This window comes from Kwoniella dejecticola, chromosome 9 (genome assembly GCF_000512565.2).
Source record: "Kwoniella dejecticola CBS 10117 chromosome 9, complete sequence".
In the NCBI taxonomy this organism is placed as follows: Eukaryota; Fungi; Basidiomycota; class Tremellomycetes; order Tremellales; family Cryptococcaceae; genus Kwoniella; species Kwoniella dejecticola.
This window is the reverse complement of record NC_089309.1, coordinates 1,362,068-1,379,260: the sequence shown is the minus strand read 5'-3', so window position 1 is coordinate 1,379,260 and position 17,193 is coordinate 1,362,068. Positions and strand designations below refer to the sequence as shown.

The window sequence follows — 17,193 nt, the reverse complement described above, 5'->3', positions numbered from 1 at the left end:
ACGCATTATGGACAATTCATGTTTTCCCTTTTCACCCTTTACTTACCGATATCACCCATTTGTTTCGTTTGACTTGACACTCGGAGTCCACATTACCTCTTATATAACCTTTAACGTAGATGAATGATACCTAGCTCTGAGACCGTACGAGTACGAGTACGAAATTGAAATGCATACGGTTCCAATGTATAGTTAACTAGTGATCGTCCTCCTCCACACCTGGACACCCACCGACACCGTCCATCTCGTCGAATGAGGCGTATTTGTACGAACACCAGAAACAGAACAGGTGTTCGGTGCGGAGTTGATCGATGACGAATTGGAGGTATGTCTCGGGCTGTAACGGTTGAGTCAGCGATGCGCCCCACTCAATGGCAGCCACCGCGAGGTCTGTTGAAGACAGGACATGCGGGAAATGACTACTAGGGGAAGGGGTATATTGACAATGCCATCGACAACTCACATCCATGGATAATACCCTTTTGACACCATCCACATGATCCTCCCAATGTACACCTGCATACTCGTCCTCTATCTCAGCAGTGCTTGGCAACTTCTTACCCTCTTGCAGATCACCGTCATCCTCTTTGATCACGCCGAATCTCATTAAGCCCTCCTCGTCATCGCTGTCCCCGTCGCCCTCCCCACGACTCTCCGATAACATGTCGTCCCTCATTTGCCGCCTCAGTCTCTCGGCTGCGCTGAGATTACTCTCTTTCTCGTAGCCCTCCACGGGGGCTGCTTGCGCTCGGGGCGATGAAGGGGGAGAAGGGGAGAATGCTTGAGAGGGGTATACGAGTTTCAGGAGTGGGCGAGGGATCGTTTCGAGGGGGAGCCATGGAATGATGTGGAGAGGGTGGAACTGCGCGAATCGACTCCATTGTGTCAGCATGATAATTTGACTATTTGAGTCTGGTTAAACGACAAACATATCCTTATCAAACCAGGATGAACCAGATTGGATGGAACAAATGGAGTCGGAAAGTACCCACCTTCACACCCTTCTCCTGGTCAAACGACCTGAGCTTCTCCCTTGCTGCTCGACCTTTACGTTCCTTCTCCTTCTCGCCATACTCTTTCCGTTGCCTAGTCCGGAAATCGTCCGTCTCCCGGGTCAACCTCGCCAGTTTCTTACTATCTAATGCGTCTGGATCTCGGCCCGATAAATTCGCAGGCAATGGAGGAGGAGAAGCGGATCTGGCTTGACCGATACCACGTCGACCGTTCCACATGGATATCCTAATAGGTTCGGTCCGCCCGACGCCCACACCCACACGACTATCTGGTTTCGGAATCCCCTCCTCGTTCTCATCACCAGGGAGGAATTTCGGTCGTTTCGATGTCATTGAGGATGAGCCTATACCTCCTCCCACACCACTTGATTGTGGAATAGCAGACGACGGGGGAGACCGTCGCTTGCCTAGAGATTCACCGATATTCCAACCCATCTTCTGCATCATCCCCAACGCTGCTCCACCCCCTCCTCCCGCTCCCCCTCCGGTAGAAGTGAATCCCGAAGAGGTCTGATCGAAGAGACTTCTTGAGAGACCTTCCTTCCGACGTTGTTCTTCGAGCTGTTTGAGAGGGATCTGGTTCTTCGCTTGGCCCCGACGTAGCGATTTGAGCTGGTCGATATTCCGTTGTTCGCTGTAAGTCTTGCCTTTTAGTTTCGACTTCGACGAAGAGGAAGAAGTCGAGGTTGATGCGGAAGGATCGACGAGGAATTTGTCGGACATGAAGTCGTCCTCTGAGTCTGACATTGTGGGTGATGTTCTGCAGTGTGTGTGTGTGATGCAGGCGTAAATGGCAGGCGATTGAGGAAAGATGATTGATTCCAACGTTGGACCTCGATGATAGATGTTATATGTCTTCGTTGCAACATAGCTGCCGCTGGGTTCAAGGTAGTTCCGACGGAAGCAATCTGGATCACAACGACTGCACGTCCACCTTGATTTGCGTTGTTCAGTGTCATCTTCGTCATCACACAACATCGAATCACCTGCACTCCCCCATCCCACGCCATGTCTCTGCAACCGCTACGACTCGACCTATCCCTCTCCTCACCATCCCTTCACCCTACAATCACTGTACACCTGCACCCACCCTCAACCTCGCAACTGCCCACACCGTGTGACCTGCAAGCCAGACTCTCGTTGATATTACCGGACGAGCTCTTCCTTGATCCCGATGAGCTGAGTGACAAGTCCGCCGGATCGGCTGTCTCCTCATATCACCTATCTTCTGGTCTCTCAAGGGCTGACATCGAGGGAAAAGGAAAGGGGAAGATCAAGGTGGACATCGAACGGCCGGCGAGATATGACATAGATATACTTGATCAAACGATACTAGACCTAGACATCGCCAACATCAGTACATCGGCAGGAAGCTCGGAAGTAGACTCGTTATTCGTGGATATACCTTTACATGCTCGGTATCTCTACCCCACCGAAGATGGGAGGAGGATAATACGTTTTCCCGATCCGAAAGAAGACGGACGAGGCGGAGGAGGAGTATTAAGAGGAGAATGGTATTGCGACGAAGGTAAGCTATTATTCTTATTCTCTGGGATATAGTATCGCACGATTGCGCAAAGAATGGAGCTGATCTGTTTTGCACTGGGTGAGCTTAGAAGCCTCGCCTATACCGATACCGCTGCCCATACTCCACCCGACACCGGTCGAGATAATAATACCTACCGGGAAACATTCGCATCAGCCCCTCGTCGAGCTCGTGACTCCCTTGGTGATTTGGTGTGGATGGGCATGGTTGGTCTACAAGATATTCAAGCTGCGGAGTAGGATCAAGAATTCGGGGATGGATGATAAGAAGCGTATATAGTATATTGTAGACCATAACCCTGTGTTTGCTAAGAGCTGAATCGAGCTAGATGTAACAAAGCAAAGCATGTCCCAGTAGAATGACAACTACGAATACAAATATACATCATATCATATCACATACACATACGCCTGATCTGATAACCCAAAAAAGTACGTGTCAAGAACGACGCCGACGAAAACCCTCACGGCACGACAACACACCATATCAAGCTACCTACCTGACCACAGGACCCGAGACGCTCCTCCCCTTCGACCTGTGTACGGTCAACCGGCCATTCTCGGGCTGCCGCCTCGATACCCTCAGCCTCGAAGAAGTTAGCCCATTCATACTTGACCTCAGGGCATTTGCGGACGGGTCGATCGATGTGTAAGCCTGCACTTCGTCTTGAAGATTTAAGACTCTGTCATTCGCCAGATTCAACAGATGTCTCGTTGCGGCCAATTCCTACGTCGTCAATTCGTGCCAGATCAGCTCTTGCTTCCTCGAAACATCGAGTTTGATCTGATGGAGACATCATCGGAGGCTGCGGTAGGGCTACCCACTTGCTTGAGAAGGACCATCTCCCTCCGTACACCTTCGACATAATTGATCTTCTGATACTCGTTCTGATGACCTGCCAACTCGGCATTCTCCAATCCCAACTTCTCAGCCTCATCCACTGCCGCTTTTTCACGGTGCTCTAACAGCTCATATCTCTCTTGTAGGTCCATGTAGAGCTCTTCGTACCCCGCTGCAGAAGTGTATGCCTCTTGCAAGCTGCACACGGAAACTCAGTCAGTCCACTATACACAGCTGATTATGTAACAGGGAGATAGACTGTGCTCACTGCTTCACCTCCTCATCTAAAGCCTCCTCAGCCATCTTACTTCGCATGACAACCTCGTTGGCCTTCTTCAAAGCCTCTCTGTCCTCCTTGGACTGCTTCGTGCATCTCCTCAATCCGTCCGAGGTGCCCGCCAAATCAGTGGACAGCTGCGCGACCTGGGCTTCCGACGCAGCAAGGAGGTTTTGGAGATTATCGATCATTGGCTGACACGGTGCATAGGCTACTTCCAAAGCCCGATGAGCCGTTTTTAGCTCGCCGAAGGACTGGCGCAGATCATCAAGTTTCTGGGCGGTAGACACGTAGGACGCTTTCGTTCGCTCGGTCTCGTTGATCAAGTCGAAGTGCTCCTCCCTGAGATCGGTGAGCTGGGCCTGATAATGAGATTCGGATAATTCGGCGTGATTGAGTACAAGTTTTAGACCTTCCACCAGGGGCAGAGGCTTGAGAGGTTTGATGATGTCTGAAGCTGGATGTAACGCGGTGATGGAGGTGACTTCCTCTCGGAGATGTTGTCGGTCCTCCAGAAGACTTGTCATCGTGTCGCTCAGAGTTTCTATCTCACACTTGTAAGTCTCCAGTCTTTCTTTCAATTCTCGGTTTTCCGACTCTCGAGCCTCCAATGTACTTCGGAGTACCTTAGCTCTGTTCCGCTCCGATATCACACTCATTCGAGAGTGCGCGAGCTTCTCTTCCAATTGCTGATACGTCACTCTCGGCACCGAGTTCTTGTACAGCATTCGATACTGTATACTACACGAAACGAGTAAATTCACCAGCCTCTCATTCTCCTCTTCAAGCTTATCGACCTCTTGAGCTGTCTCACGCAGGGCGGAGATTTCCTTCTCCAGCGCTCGATTCGCTTTCCTCAAATCGTCCTCCCTCTGCGCAATTTTCTCGGTACGATTGAGAGAGGCTTTGAGATGCTCTAACTCTGTAGTCAGGCTCGCTACATTCCTCTCTAAGCGATGTTTCTCCATCTTCCACTCGGTCTTCTCATTTTCATACTCCCTTATCTCTTTCCTGATGTCATGAGCTTGACCCGTCTGAAGAGTATTCACCGTCTTCTGTAAATCTTCTTTCTCCTTGTTCACACTTGTCTGCTTGTCTCGTAGGTGTTCAACCTCCTTATCTTTCTCGGAAATGGTATGCTGTAAGGCGGTGTTCTCGGATTGCAAATTAGACAATTGCGCTTGGTACTGCCCCGCCCAAAAAAGGTCAGCCATGCACACACACAACTTGTTGCGAGGTATCATACACACCTTATGTTTGGAGGAATGATGGCTCTCGACAAGCTGTTGAAGCTTTTTCTGCAACTCGGCATTACGCCGGGCAGTCGTTTCTTCATGTTTGTTCTCGAGGGATTTGATCGTTTCTTCCCGTCTGTGTATCCTGGCTCTTGCATTTTCCAACTATGCAATTTCGTATCAGCAGCTAAGCCAATGTTTCTCTGGAGAACGCTTGCCTCTCTCTTCAGACGTTTCACCTCCATTTTTGACGCTTCAAGTTCGACAGTCCATATTTGAGACGAACCCGCTTTGACCACTCCGTCCGCCGATCTCTTCTGTTTCTCTCCGTCATTTGTGGGGGCATGAGTAGACTTTGACTTGACGTTGATAGCTCCTGAGACCCCCAGAGGCTGTCTTTGAGCTGTGCTCATTTCGTCTGCTATTCGATCACTGTTATCATATATTGGGATTGCATCATGCGTCTCTCTAAGGTTTGTTTGTTTACCTTGATCCAACTTATCAAGTCAGTCGCGTGTGAATTGGCGGCCGTGGGAAAGTTGTCTCAGACTTCGAGAATTGATTCCGTCGTTGTTGCAAAAGTTGATGAGGATGCAAAATATTTCGGTCCGAATGCAGGAGTCAACGTTACATCGAGGACTCGGATATAACTTCATTTCGATCTGCTTAAGCTCTACGTAGAGTACAGCTCGCGCTTGCCGGACAAGCACTACTACCTCCCATGATGAAGTCGAATTTCGTCTTTCAGAACTTATGCGGGACGGTGTACCGCCAAGGAAATGTCGTTTTCACCCCTGATGGAAATTCGGTCTTGAGTCCTGTTGGAAACAGAGTGTCGGTGTTCGATCTTGTCAAGTGAGTCGTGACGCTTGCTGCCAGGCCACCGATGACGGTTACTGATGAAACTGATCATGACAGTAACAAATCGAGAACGCTGCCTTTTGAGAATCGAAAGAATATAGCTTCGATAGCCCTTTCCCCTGATGGAAATGTGCTCATGTCGATAGATGAGGGTGGGTGTATCATCGTTGCAGCCAAAAACGGAAGCTGACTTGGATGCCACGCAGACGGACGAGCCCTCCTGGTCCACTTCCGCAAAGGCACAGTGATACATCATATCTCCTTCAAACAGAGGGTCAACAATGTATCCTTCTCCCCCGACGGCAAACACATTGCAATCACCCACGGACAGAAGATACAGATTTGGAAAACGCCCAGTACATTAATAAGGGAATTCGCGCCGTTCGAATTGCACAGGGAGTACACAGGTCATCATGATGAGGTGGTATCGGTCTGTTGGAGCAAGACCTCCAGGTGAGTCCTCATCATCTAGCTTCGAACTCAGCTCAAAGGACATGCCGCAGATATTTCATCACAACATCCCGAGACATGACTGCCAGATTGTACACCCTTAACCCCGTAGAAGGATTCAAGCCGAAGCAGTTCGCCGGACACAGAGACGTGGTGATCGGCGCGTTCTTCTCGCACGATGAAAAGACCGTAAGTCAACCATCACTCTCTTAGGTTGACGAGCTAAACCAAGGTACAGATCTACACGGTATCTCGAGACGGCGCGGTCTTCGTCTGGTCGGCCAAAAGAGGCGTCTCGGAGGAAGACTCCGACATTGAGATGGACCTCCTGGACGCTCCGTCCACCTCAGCCTCCGGGGCCAACCTCGCCCTCGAACATACCGTAGCATACACTCGATGGGGTATACAGAACAGACACTTCTTTAATCAACCAGGGACCAAAGTCGTCTGCGCCACCTTCCACCCTCAATCCTCCTTACTCATCGTCGGCTTCTCTACCGGTATCTTCGGCTTGTGGGAAATGCCCTCATTCACCTCGGTCCATACCTTGTCGATATCAAACGAGAAGATCTCTTCCGTTGCGGTCTCCCCCTCGGGCGAATGGCTAGCTTTCGGAGCTGCGAAATTAGGCCAATTGTTAGTCTGGGAATGGCAATCCGAATCATACGTACTCAAGCAGCAAGGTCATTACTACGATATGAACACTCTGAGTTTCTCGCCGGATGGACAGAATATAGCTACCGGAGGTGAAGATGGCAAAGTCAAAATATGGAATGCGCAAAGTGGATTCTGTTTCGTCACGTTCCCAGAACACACGGCTTCTGTGTCATCGGTGGAATTTGCTAAACAAGGCCAAGTCCTCTTCACCGCCTCTTTGGACGGTACGGTCCGAGCATACGATATGGTCCGATATAGGAATTTCCGAACGTTCACGTCACCAACGCCAGTGCAATTCTCTTCCCTTGCAGTAGACCCATCTGGCGATGTCGTCTGTGCGGGATCACAAGATTCCTTCGAGATATACATGTGGTCCGTTCAAACAGGGAAGCTCCTCGACATACTCACCGGTCATTCTGCGCCAGTATGCGGATTATCATTCTCCCCTTCAGGCGACCAACTCGCCTCCGCCTCGTGGGATCGATCTATCCGGCTATGGTCTGTCTTCGGCAGATCGAGAGCAACAGAACCCGTCACTCTCTCGTCCGAAGCTACCGCTTTAGCATACTCACCGGACGGCAAGGAGATCTGCGCATCGACCCTGGATGGTCAGCTGAGTTTCATCGATGTGGAAGAAGGCCAAATCAAGTCCGTCATAGAAGGGCGGCGCGACATCTCGGGAGGAAGGCGGATCGACGATAGATTGACAGCTGCGAACAACGCTGCGTCGAAATACTTCAACTCGGTGACCTACAACGCGGATGGAAGCTGTATCTTGGCAGGAGGACAATCGAAATACGTAGTCATCTACGACCGACGGGAAGGAGTCATGATCAAGAAATTCCAAATCTCAGAGAACCTTTCTTTGGACGGGACGTTGGAGATGCTGGATAATAGGAAATTAACCGCTGCTGGACCGGTCGACTCGATCGATACCACGGGAGACGCGTCGGACGTGGAAGACCGCCTGGACAAATCACTGCCCGGAGCGAGCCGTGGCGACCTCTCCAAGAGACGGTATCGGCGCGAAGCCAAGACTACATGTGTTCGGTTCAGCTCGACCGGGCGATCTTGGGCTGGGTGTTCCACTGAGGGATTACTCATTTACTCTTTGGACAATCTAACGAATTTCGATCCGTTTGACCTGGATATTGACCTTACCCCGGAGAATACGCTGCGTAAATTGGAAGAAAAAGAATACTTGATTTCTCTGATCATGGCGCTGAAATTGAATGAGAGGGGATTGATACAACTTGTCTATGAGGGGATACCGACCTCGCAAATTGGTTTATTGAGCAAACAATTACCTAGCGAGAATTACTTGATCAAATTCTTGGGGTATATCAACTCTCATTTGGAGAATACGCCGCATGTGGAATTTGACCTGCTGTGGATAGCGAGTCTGTTGACGGCGCATGGCAAGTGGGTCGTGCAGAATAAGAGTCAGGTAGCCCCGGTTGTTAGGGGTTTGATCAGGGGTTTGAGTGGGTTGCAAGGGAGTGTCTCGAAGCTGTGAGCGATTCTCCCTTCTTCTTTCTTTATTGTGCGTTGCCTCGTACTCAGCTGATCGCTAGTATGCTCAATTGGACGCACACGCAGGAGCGATCAGAACACATTCTCGATCGATTATATCCTATCGCAGATTGAGAGAGATCAGAAGGTCAATAACACCCAGGCGAATGGGTCGGCGTTGAAAGATTTGGGGATAGAGGTTGATGTATGATTGAAGCGTATGCAGCTGCGGTCTTTCATCGTCATGTCGCACTTCGATACAGTCATTTTGCGGTATTGGTGATGTGTCGTCAAAGTCCACACAAGTGACCGCAGTTTGTCGATCATCATGAAATTCAGGGACACGCCACATGGGCTAGTCACCACATACAAACATACACTTGATGTCGGAGATTTTACTCGTACTTTGTGAACCTGAATAAAGGAATAATATGCGTGCTATGGTGAGAGACGGAATCAAATGTTACTGGGTCATATACACGTTGTGCCATCTCTCTCTCATTGATCCCTTATACTCGCCCGCCGATCACATCCACCATCCACCTAACAACAAATACCCACAAACTCAATTTCACAAATAAAACCATTCACCAACATAGCAGGTGCAGTACCATACACTCTCGCCGAACACGACGACGCGCTCCTCAGTGAAGCCTTCAAGAAGATATCGACCACCCATACCGCTGACGAGGGACATCGGTCGGGCCAATGCCAATCTTTCGTAGATCAACATTATCCACCCCTCCTCAAGCTCAACCTCACCCCTTTGGTCAGAGACCGCCTCAACCGGAACACCCTTCCAATGAAAATAGCATAAACCATTCTTCTTCTTCTTCTTCCAATAGCAATATGCCCCCTTCGAACCCCCCCTCCTCATCGTCGTCCGCTCAACTAGCACCCCCCATATCCACGAAACCACCGCAAAGACCGACGTCCCAACTGAAACACCGTCACACCTCAGACTCGTCGAACGCCGATGTGTTCCGACTACAGTCCACACCCGACAAGAAACGCCCAAATCTAGATGATGGTAGCTTGGCTCGTAGCGTCTCCTCAGCATCCGTGCAAGGCTCCTCTACCGGTCGCCTCGAGAATGGAAGCACTAGCTTGGGCACTAACTTGAAGGCGGAACACCCGAAGAGGAGGTCTAGGCCGACGACGGCGCCCTCTGCTGGCGCACACAATGGTGATGCACACGACGCCGACGACGATCTCGAGGACGAAGATGACGATGACAACAGGAGAGATAGTATTCTTGATCCACCAATGATCCGAAGTCCCAACAGAGTATCGCCTTTAGCCAAACGATTAGGAGAAGAACCCCCCTTCATGCTTCCCCACCCATCCAAAGACACCCAGACCTCGCAGACGTACCCTGGCGTAGTCATCGGTTCTTTCGCTGGCGGCGGGTCCACTTTCGGCGAAGGGTTGGGATTTGACGGTGGCATGGGCATGAACATGGATGATATCCTCGATCCGTTCTCTTCGGCCTCAGGAAGTGGTAGACACGGAAGTACGAGCGCAACAACCACCACTGCGGCAGCCCCGAATATAGCTCCTTGGTTGATGGATGATTCAGACCCCCAACAATCTCAATTCGTCACTACGCCCCTTGAAGTCGAGCGCACGACATCGTCAAAAGGACCAGCAGCGACACTCCGAGAAAAGGATACATCGTCTAGAAAAGCTTCTGGGGTCTTGAACCATTTCTCTTCCGTACCGTCATTACCCAAGATCCGCCGACAGCCCACGGTCGATATCTCAGGTGGACATAACGATAGTTCTGGGTCTGGCTCAGGCTCAGGATCAAGGACAGCTTCGCACACTTCGATAGCCACGACCATCGGCGGGTCCTCCGTCTACCAGCCCGCGCCATTCGCCGAGGGCAGCAGTGGGAGAAACAACTCGAATGATAGTTTGCAGACTCTGAATGCGACGCAGCGATCCACCCGAGATGGATCCCCCAAATTTGACACCACTTCCTCGCACGATCGGTCGACATCCCAGCAATCTACCAAGTCCCAGGGCCATGCCAGAGTGGGCAGATTTGGAAGCACGGCAAGTAGTAATAGCGGGGGAGGTCACGCGAGCAACGAGAGGAAGAAAGGGTTCTTGGGAGGATTCCTCAGCAAACGGCGGACAGGACCAAGCATATCTCTTGGTAAGTTTACTCTTGACTCCTCCGCCTTCCCCCGCTGACACGACACAGGCTCCGTTCCCGATTTTACACCTCCCGAACCCCACTCGCGCGGCTCGAACGGCTCGACAAGCTCGAGAGTATCAAACTCCCCTTCGATCGGCTCGATGATGAGCTCAGCGTACGGCGGTCTCTCTCCAGGTGATCGCATACCATCCGACTCGTATGGCCGGACATTCCGCCAAGGCTCCAACTATGTCTCAGAAGGCGCTATCTCGCCTCTCCAGGAGATCGCCGAAACGCCCTTCCATCTCGATATGAACCTCGATGACATGGAGGGTATTGTCGATCCCACCAAATCAGGCGTGCAACCTACTTTCTCCAGACCACCTCCTGCGTCCAATAACTCGGGTACGACCGCAGCGACCGAGTCCACCGCTGGATCCATGTCGATGGAGGATGCCCTGGCGCAGACCAGCAGTTTCGCTACGACCGTCAGCGGCGGGGAATCTAGCGGATCGAATGGATCCTCTGGTCAACCGCAAGCGACGGGCAGAAACCTTGTTGGAGAAGCGGAAAGGTTGTCTGGGCCATTCGTCAGGAACCCATTCTCCACTGGAAGCTCAGTCGGTTCACTCGATGGCGCTAAGCCTGCAACCCCTCCGTCACCTCACACCCTCTCCCCTCGGCATGGACTACCACCCACCACTCAGCCCAGACGACCGTCTCAATTGCGTAATGTCAAGATGGGTTCCATCGATTCCGAAAACAGCGAATCAGTTGATGGGTCCCAATGGACTCAGCCAATCGCTCCCTCGTGGGCATCCAGCGGAGCAGGCTCAACAGTCTTCAACGATCCGTTCGGTTCATCTAAACCCCTCACGCCGATTGTCGATGGTAGTCCCGCCCCGCAACAAGCCTCGAGCGTCGCCGGCGAATCCCGCAAAGCGTCTGGGAGCACCACAGCTGAGATGACGGGATCTCTCTCCGCCTTGCCACCCCACTTGGCCTCGTCGTCGACCGCTGCCGCAGCATGGGCAGCACCGGAATCGTGGGGCGTAGAAGGGGACGAAGAGGAATCTGACGAAGAGTCGAGTTCATCAGGCGGCGATGATGCAGTGGAGGATTGGAATGAGGCGAACAACGTCACGACAAATTCGTTGGATAGGCAAACCAGCTTGGACACTGGAGGGGAACGAAACGCCAGAATCCCAAGTACGACTTCCTCCAATGGGAACAAATCCCCCGAAGCTACTTCGCCCACCGCGAAGAAACCGCCTCCGTTTGGGTTCAAGTCGCAACAAGGCGCGAAAGGCCGACCGCCAAGTGGGAGACCGTCAACGGGTCAAGGGAAACGAGGGAAAAATGCCAATGGCAGACCGTCAACAGCTGCAAAATCTGCCACGGGCAGACCTGGTACTAGCGGATCGACTCATGCGACTGCGGCTGTGGTACGTCCCTCCCCTTGTCACTTTGTATATGCTAACCCCCTTCACTGTAGCACTGGATACGGATGTACCGCTCCGACGGTTCGTATACCTCGCACAACCTGCCGATCAACACGACCACCGCCGAATTCATAGGGATACTCTCTGGCCAGAACGAAGCGCCACCCGGTAAAAAGATCACCACCAGTATGAAGCTGTACTTGAGAGAACGGGGCCAAGACCGCCTCCTCCTTCCATCCGAGAAACCCATCGCAATCCAGCACCGCCGACTGTTGCAAGCTGGTTACACCGAGGCAGAGCATCCCGAAGAGATCGGTAAAGACGATATGGGCATTCTATGCCGATTCATTTACCAGACACCCGCCCTCCCTATCATGAATCCCGAGGAGGAGAGCTCGTACGATTCCTTCGAGTTCATCGACGTGGCGAGACGAGACTTGCAGACCATCCCCATCTTCCTGCATCTTCACGCCCACAACATCATCATCCTCAATGTCTCCTCCAACCCCATGACGGATATCCCCTTGGATTTCATCCAGGCATGTACCAGTCTCAAGGAGTTGCGAATGTCATACATGGCATTAAAGCGCGTACCCAATGCTATCCGCGCGAGCACCACTCTTGCAAGGTTAGATGTGTCCTGTAACCGAATCGCCGATCTCGAGTCAGTCCCGCTGAACGAAGTGGAAACCCTCGTCTCGCTCAAAGTGCAGAACAACAAACTCACCTCGATGCCGAGCTATTTCGCCCAGATGAAAGCGCTGAAATACCTCAACATCTCGAACAACAAATTCGAAAGCTTCCCCTCGGTGGTCTGCGAGATGTCAAACCTTGTCGACCTCGATGTATCCTTCAACAATATCACCGAGCTGCCTTCGAAAATGTCAGAACTCAAATCATTAGAACGACTCGCCCTGTTCAGTAACGAGTTGACCAGTTTCCCGCCGTCCTTCTCGACCCTGGCGAACCTTCGAATCCTCGATGTCCGACGAAACAGGCTCACCGACCTGACCGCTGTCTACGCTCTGCCCAATCTCGCCACCCTCCAAGCGGACCACAACAACATTGTCACTCTCGACGCGCAGATCGGAGCGAATGTCCGGCAATTCAGTGTCCCCCATAATTCCGTCACCCGGTTCACTCTCGCTCCTCAGCCCAACATGGCCATGGTCACGTACAACCTGACCAATCTCGACTTGTCCCACGGTAAAATCTCCACACTAGCTGACGAGGCTTTCAGCGGATTGACCAATCTTGTCAAGCTCAACCTGAATTTCAACCAGTTCACTCGGCTCCCATCGACCCTCGATCGACTGCAGAACCTGGAAGTCTTTTCATGTACCGATAACATGTTGAGCGATCTACCCATTGGTCTTGGTAAGCTACAGAAACTCCGAGTCCTCAACCTGCACAACAACAATCTGCGACACCTTCGATCGGAGCTGTGGGCCTGTTCAAGCCTCGAGACCATGAACGTCTCGTCCAACCTGCTTGAAGGCTTTGAGCCCCTTCCCGATAACATGGCAGCGGCCATGGGAGTTGACCCGTCTGAATTACCCGAAATGGTCAACGGTCTACCGCCCTGCGCAACGAGCGCCAGACACCTATACCTCGGTGATAACAAGATCACCGATGAAATCTTCCATTACATCGCCAACCTCCCATACATCAAAACGGTCAACCTCTCATTCAACGACATATACGAGATCCCGCCCGACACCCTCAGCCACTGCTCCAAGCTCGAACATCTTTACTTGAGTGGAAACAAACTGACCTCGCTCCCTGCTGAGGATCTGGAAAAGTTGGTCAACCTGAAAACGCTCCACCTCAACGGTAACAAGCTACAAACGTTGCCGTCCGAACTCGGAGCGATCAAGACGCTGCAACATCTCGATGTCGGAAGCAATGTCCTCAAGTACAACATTGCGAACTGGCCATATGATTGGAACTGGTAAGTCACCAAAACCTTGGACCAGAGCTAACGCTTCGACTTAGGAACTGGAACACCGCGTTGAGATACCTCAACTTGTCCGGGAACAAACGACTGGAGATCAAACCCACCTCCGCACAGGACATGAACCACGCTTCGAGCTTCCGAAAAGAGCTCTCCGATTTCACTGCTCTGTCACAATTACGTGTGTTAGGCCTGATGGACGTCACCCTGCGTATCCCCTCTCTGCCCGACGAGACCGACCAGAAGCGAGTCCGAACTTCCTTCTCCGATATCAACAACATGGCCTACGGTATCTCCGACATGTTAGGGTCCAATGAACACCTCGCCATGTTCGACCTCGTCGTTCCCAACTTCCGAGGTAAAACCGACGAATGCCTGTTCGGGATGTTTGGCCGAACCACACCGACTTTCCACGCGGGAAAACTGCCCAAACGCCTTCAAGAGCTGTTCGCGGGTCAACTTGTCCACCACATAGGTAAACTGGCGAAAGATGAGGATGTCTCCACTGCCCTCCGACGGACCTTCCTCTACGTCAACCGAAGACTCTTCGAAGATTGTTTCAGCCCCGGTGTCACACGTAAAGGATCCGCCCAAAGCATGGCGTCGATCGATGACATGTTCCGAGGTTGGGCGCCGGCCATCGGGTCGCTCTACAGAACTGGCTCCTCAGGAGCGGTAGTCTACCTAGTTGGGAAGACGCTGCACGTGGGCAATGTAGGAGATATCTTGGTAGTAGTCTCCAAGCGAGGCGAGGCCGAGTTGCTCTCGAAGAAACACGACCCCACGGACCGAGAGGAGACTGCGCGTATTCGACGAGCGGAAGCCTGGGTCAGCACCAAAGGATTCGTCAACGATGACAAGGATATCGACATCTCGAGGGCATTTGGCTACTACCACAACTTCCCCGCAGTGAACACCTCACCCGAGATCCGGACTCGACCTCTGACGGAGCAAGACGAGTTCGTCATCATCGGAAACAACGCTCTCTGGGCATGCTGCTCATACCAGACAGCCGTGGACATCGCTCGAACGGAAAAGGACGATCCGATGATGGCCGCGCAAAAACTACGAGACTTTGCCATCTCCTACGGAGCCGACGGCAGTGTCATGGTCATGGTGGTCAGCATCTCTGACCTCTTCTTCGGTCAGTCTGGCCATCGACCTCGAGCGCCGGTACCTCAAGGTGACTCCACTGTCGACACTGACAACACCGCGGCCGTTGCTAAACGACCCATCACCCGACGCAGAGAGGAAGTGGGAGATAGGACCTTAAACCGACTACAACAGGAGATTGAACCTCCGATCGGTCAAGTCGCCATCGTGTTCACGGATATAGTCAATTCGACCCATCTGTGGGAGACCAATCCGGGTATGCCAACGTCCATCAAGATCCACCATAATTTCATGCGAAGGCAATTGAGGTTGGACGGCGGGTACGAGGTGAAAACGGAAGGAGACTCGTTCATGGTTTCTTTCCAATCGGTCACTGCGGCCCTACTCTGGTGTTTCAACTGTCAGATCGGTCTTCTCTCCCAAGAATGGCCTCGAGAACTCCTCGAAGCGCACGATGGGAAAGTCGTCTATGATTCCAATGGGATCCTGATCCAGCGTGGACTGAGAGTACGTATGGGTGTTCATTGGGGATCACCAGAATGCGAGAGGGATCCGATTACACGACGAATGGATTATTACGGACCGATGGTTAATCGTGCGGCGCGGATCAACGCTTCTGCGGATGGGGGTCAGCTAATGGCTTCGGGAGATGTGATCAATGAGATCACGGCTGTGAGGGAGTACCTCGAGACGAACGATGAGGAGGCGCTGAACGAGCTTCAGGGGGATATCAAGAGAGAGATCCTGGAGTTGAGGAGGATCGGATTGGATATCAAAGATATGGGAGAGAGGAAGTTGAAGGGTTTAGAAGGTGGGTCGGATCCTTCCCTTGGTTTTTGGTTCTTGAGGTGGAAAGGCTAATTGATTTCTTTAGTACCTGAGAAACTGCATCTCTTATACCCCAAAACCCTCTCTGGACGATTGGAAATGTCCAATGAGATCCGTGCGGATGTCGAAGTGAACGAACGTAAGACCGAACAAAGGATGATTGATCTAGAGCAAGTCAAGGAGTTGTCGAGTATCACTCTGAGATTAGAAGCGATTTGCAATTTGTGTGAATGCGCCGATGAGTCTGCCTCAAATACGACGACCTCGATGTCTCCGCCTGGATCACCTTCTCCCCGGGACGCTCCTCATCTCCCGCATTCTCACTCCCATACCCATACCCATCCACACTCGCACACCCACACCCACGCTCACGCACATCAACATTCTCCGCCTAAAAAAGAAGGGTCCGGTAACTCGAGCGGTAGTAAGAAGACGGTCAACATCAATGTGCATCTCGGACCGACGATACGGGATGATATGAACGACGAGGAATTGTTAATTATCATTGAGAGTCTGACGACGCGGTGCGAGAATGCCTTTTCTACTCTTGTGAGTGCGGAAACACAAATTTTACTTTGACCTCTTTCGCACTGTGTCATTTCATCTCATGCCATGTCATGTAATGCTAATCCTGATATTGGCGACGCTGCGCAGTACTTGAAACAACTCGGAGGCTTCTCGAGCGTCTTGGCTGCCCTGGAAAAAGCTACCAAGATCGATGCGAAGTTGATCACTCATGCGTTGTCGCTTATGAATGGTGCGTTCGGTCAATAGGGAGAAGATGAGAAGGATGTCAATGGAAAAGGGAATGGATATGGTTATTCAGAACGAAATCACTGAAATCCATCTTGGCCGAACTCGTTTCGTTAGTTATTTTGTGTTTGTCCTTCGTCGAGGACTTTGCTTGTTCGTCTGAATGCGTTTGTTTTTGTTCTTGCTTCGATTTGATTTTGATCCTATTACCGCTTTACTTTGCTTTGTTTGGTTTCGTTTGGTTTCGCTACATTTTTGAATTGCTGAATTGAATCGTCCATTTATCCTTATCTGTTCGTCTGTAGCAACTCATTTTGTATCTCCCGATTTCCCGCCGTCTTACTTCTTCCAGTTGTTGCTTTGCTATGTGCGCATAGACGTGCCCCATCTGTCTTGATCATTGGTTTAGCCTTATATAGTCGCATCATAGTATCTATATCATATTGACGGAACGGAAAGCGCATCTAGATTCGGAATGCAATGCAATGTCAATGTCAATGTCAATGCAATGTCAATGTCAATGTCAATGAGGATGTCAATGTCAATGTCAATGTCAAGCGATCGGAGAA

General features: G+C 51.5%; 5 protein-coding genes across 5 annotated transcripts; 3 read left to right on the top strand and 2 right to left on the bottom strand.

The window, feature by feature from the left end:
• Positions 1–196: 196 nt before the first annotated feature.
• I303_107451 (uncharacterized protein) lies at positions 197–1,760 on the bottom strand (the record flags this gene model as incomplete). Its single annotated transcript, XM_018410131.1, has 3 exons — positions 197–337; positions 464–862; positions 993–1,760. The coding sequence occupies 3 exons, from the start codon at positions 1,758–1,760 to the stop codon at positions 197–199; spliced, it is 1,308 nt and encodes a 435-aa protein (XP_018261134.1).
• Positions 1,761–2,021: 261 nt separating this feature from the next.
• On the top strand, positions 2,022–2,838 carry I303_107450 (uncharacterized protein; the record flags this gene model as incomplete). The annotated part of the gene is made up of 2 exons (XM_018410130.1): positions 2,022–2,541; positions 2,630–2,838. The coding sequence occupies 2 exons, from the start codon at positions 2,022–2,024 to the stop codon at positions 2,836–2,838; spliced, it is 729 nt and encodes a 242-aa protein (XP_018261133.1).
• Positions 2,839–3,054: 216 nt separating this feature from the next.
• I303_107449 (uncharacterized protein) lies at positions 3,055–5,324 on the bottom strand (the record flags this gene model as incomplete). The annotated part of the gene is made up of 5 exons (XM_065969591.1): positions 3,055–3,285; positions 3,384–3,597; positions 3,668–4,863; positions 4,927–5,076; positions 5,130–5,324. 5 exons carry the CDS (start codon positions 5,322–5,324, stop codon positions 3,055–3,057), a joined length of 1,986 nt encoding a protein of 661 aa, XP_065825663.1.
• Positions 5,325–5,635: 311 nt separating this feature from the next.
• On the top strand, positions 5,636–8,602 carry I303_107448 (uncharacterized protein; the record flags this gene model as incomplete). Its single annotated transcript, XM_018410128.1, has 6 exons — positions 5,636–5,766; positions 5,830–5,924; positions 5,979–6,225; positions 6,276–6,411; positions 6,461–8,391; positions 8,479–8,602. The coding sequence occupies 6 exons, from the start codon at positions 5,636–5,638 to the stop codon at positions 8,600–8,602; spliced, it is 2,664 nt and encodes an 887-aa protein (XP_018261131.1).
• A 638-nt stretch (positions 8,603–9,240) lies between these two features.
• Positions 9,241–16,645, top strand: I303_107447 (uncharacterized protein; the record flags this gene model as incomplete). The annotated part of the gene is made up of 6 exons (XM_018410127.1): positions 9,241–10,552; positions 10,601–11,979; positions 12,030–13,927; positions 13,972–15,854; positions 15,918–16,420; positions 16,526–16,645. 6 exons carry the CDS (start codon positions 9,241–9,243, stop codon positions 16,643–16,645), a joined length of 7,095 nt encoding a protein of 2,364 aa, XP_018261130.1.
• Between the last annotated feature and the right edge of the window lie 548 nt (positions 16,646–17,193).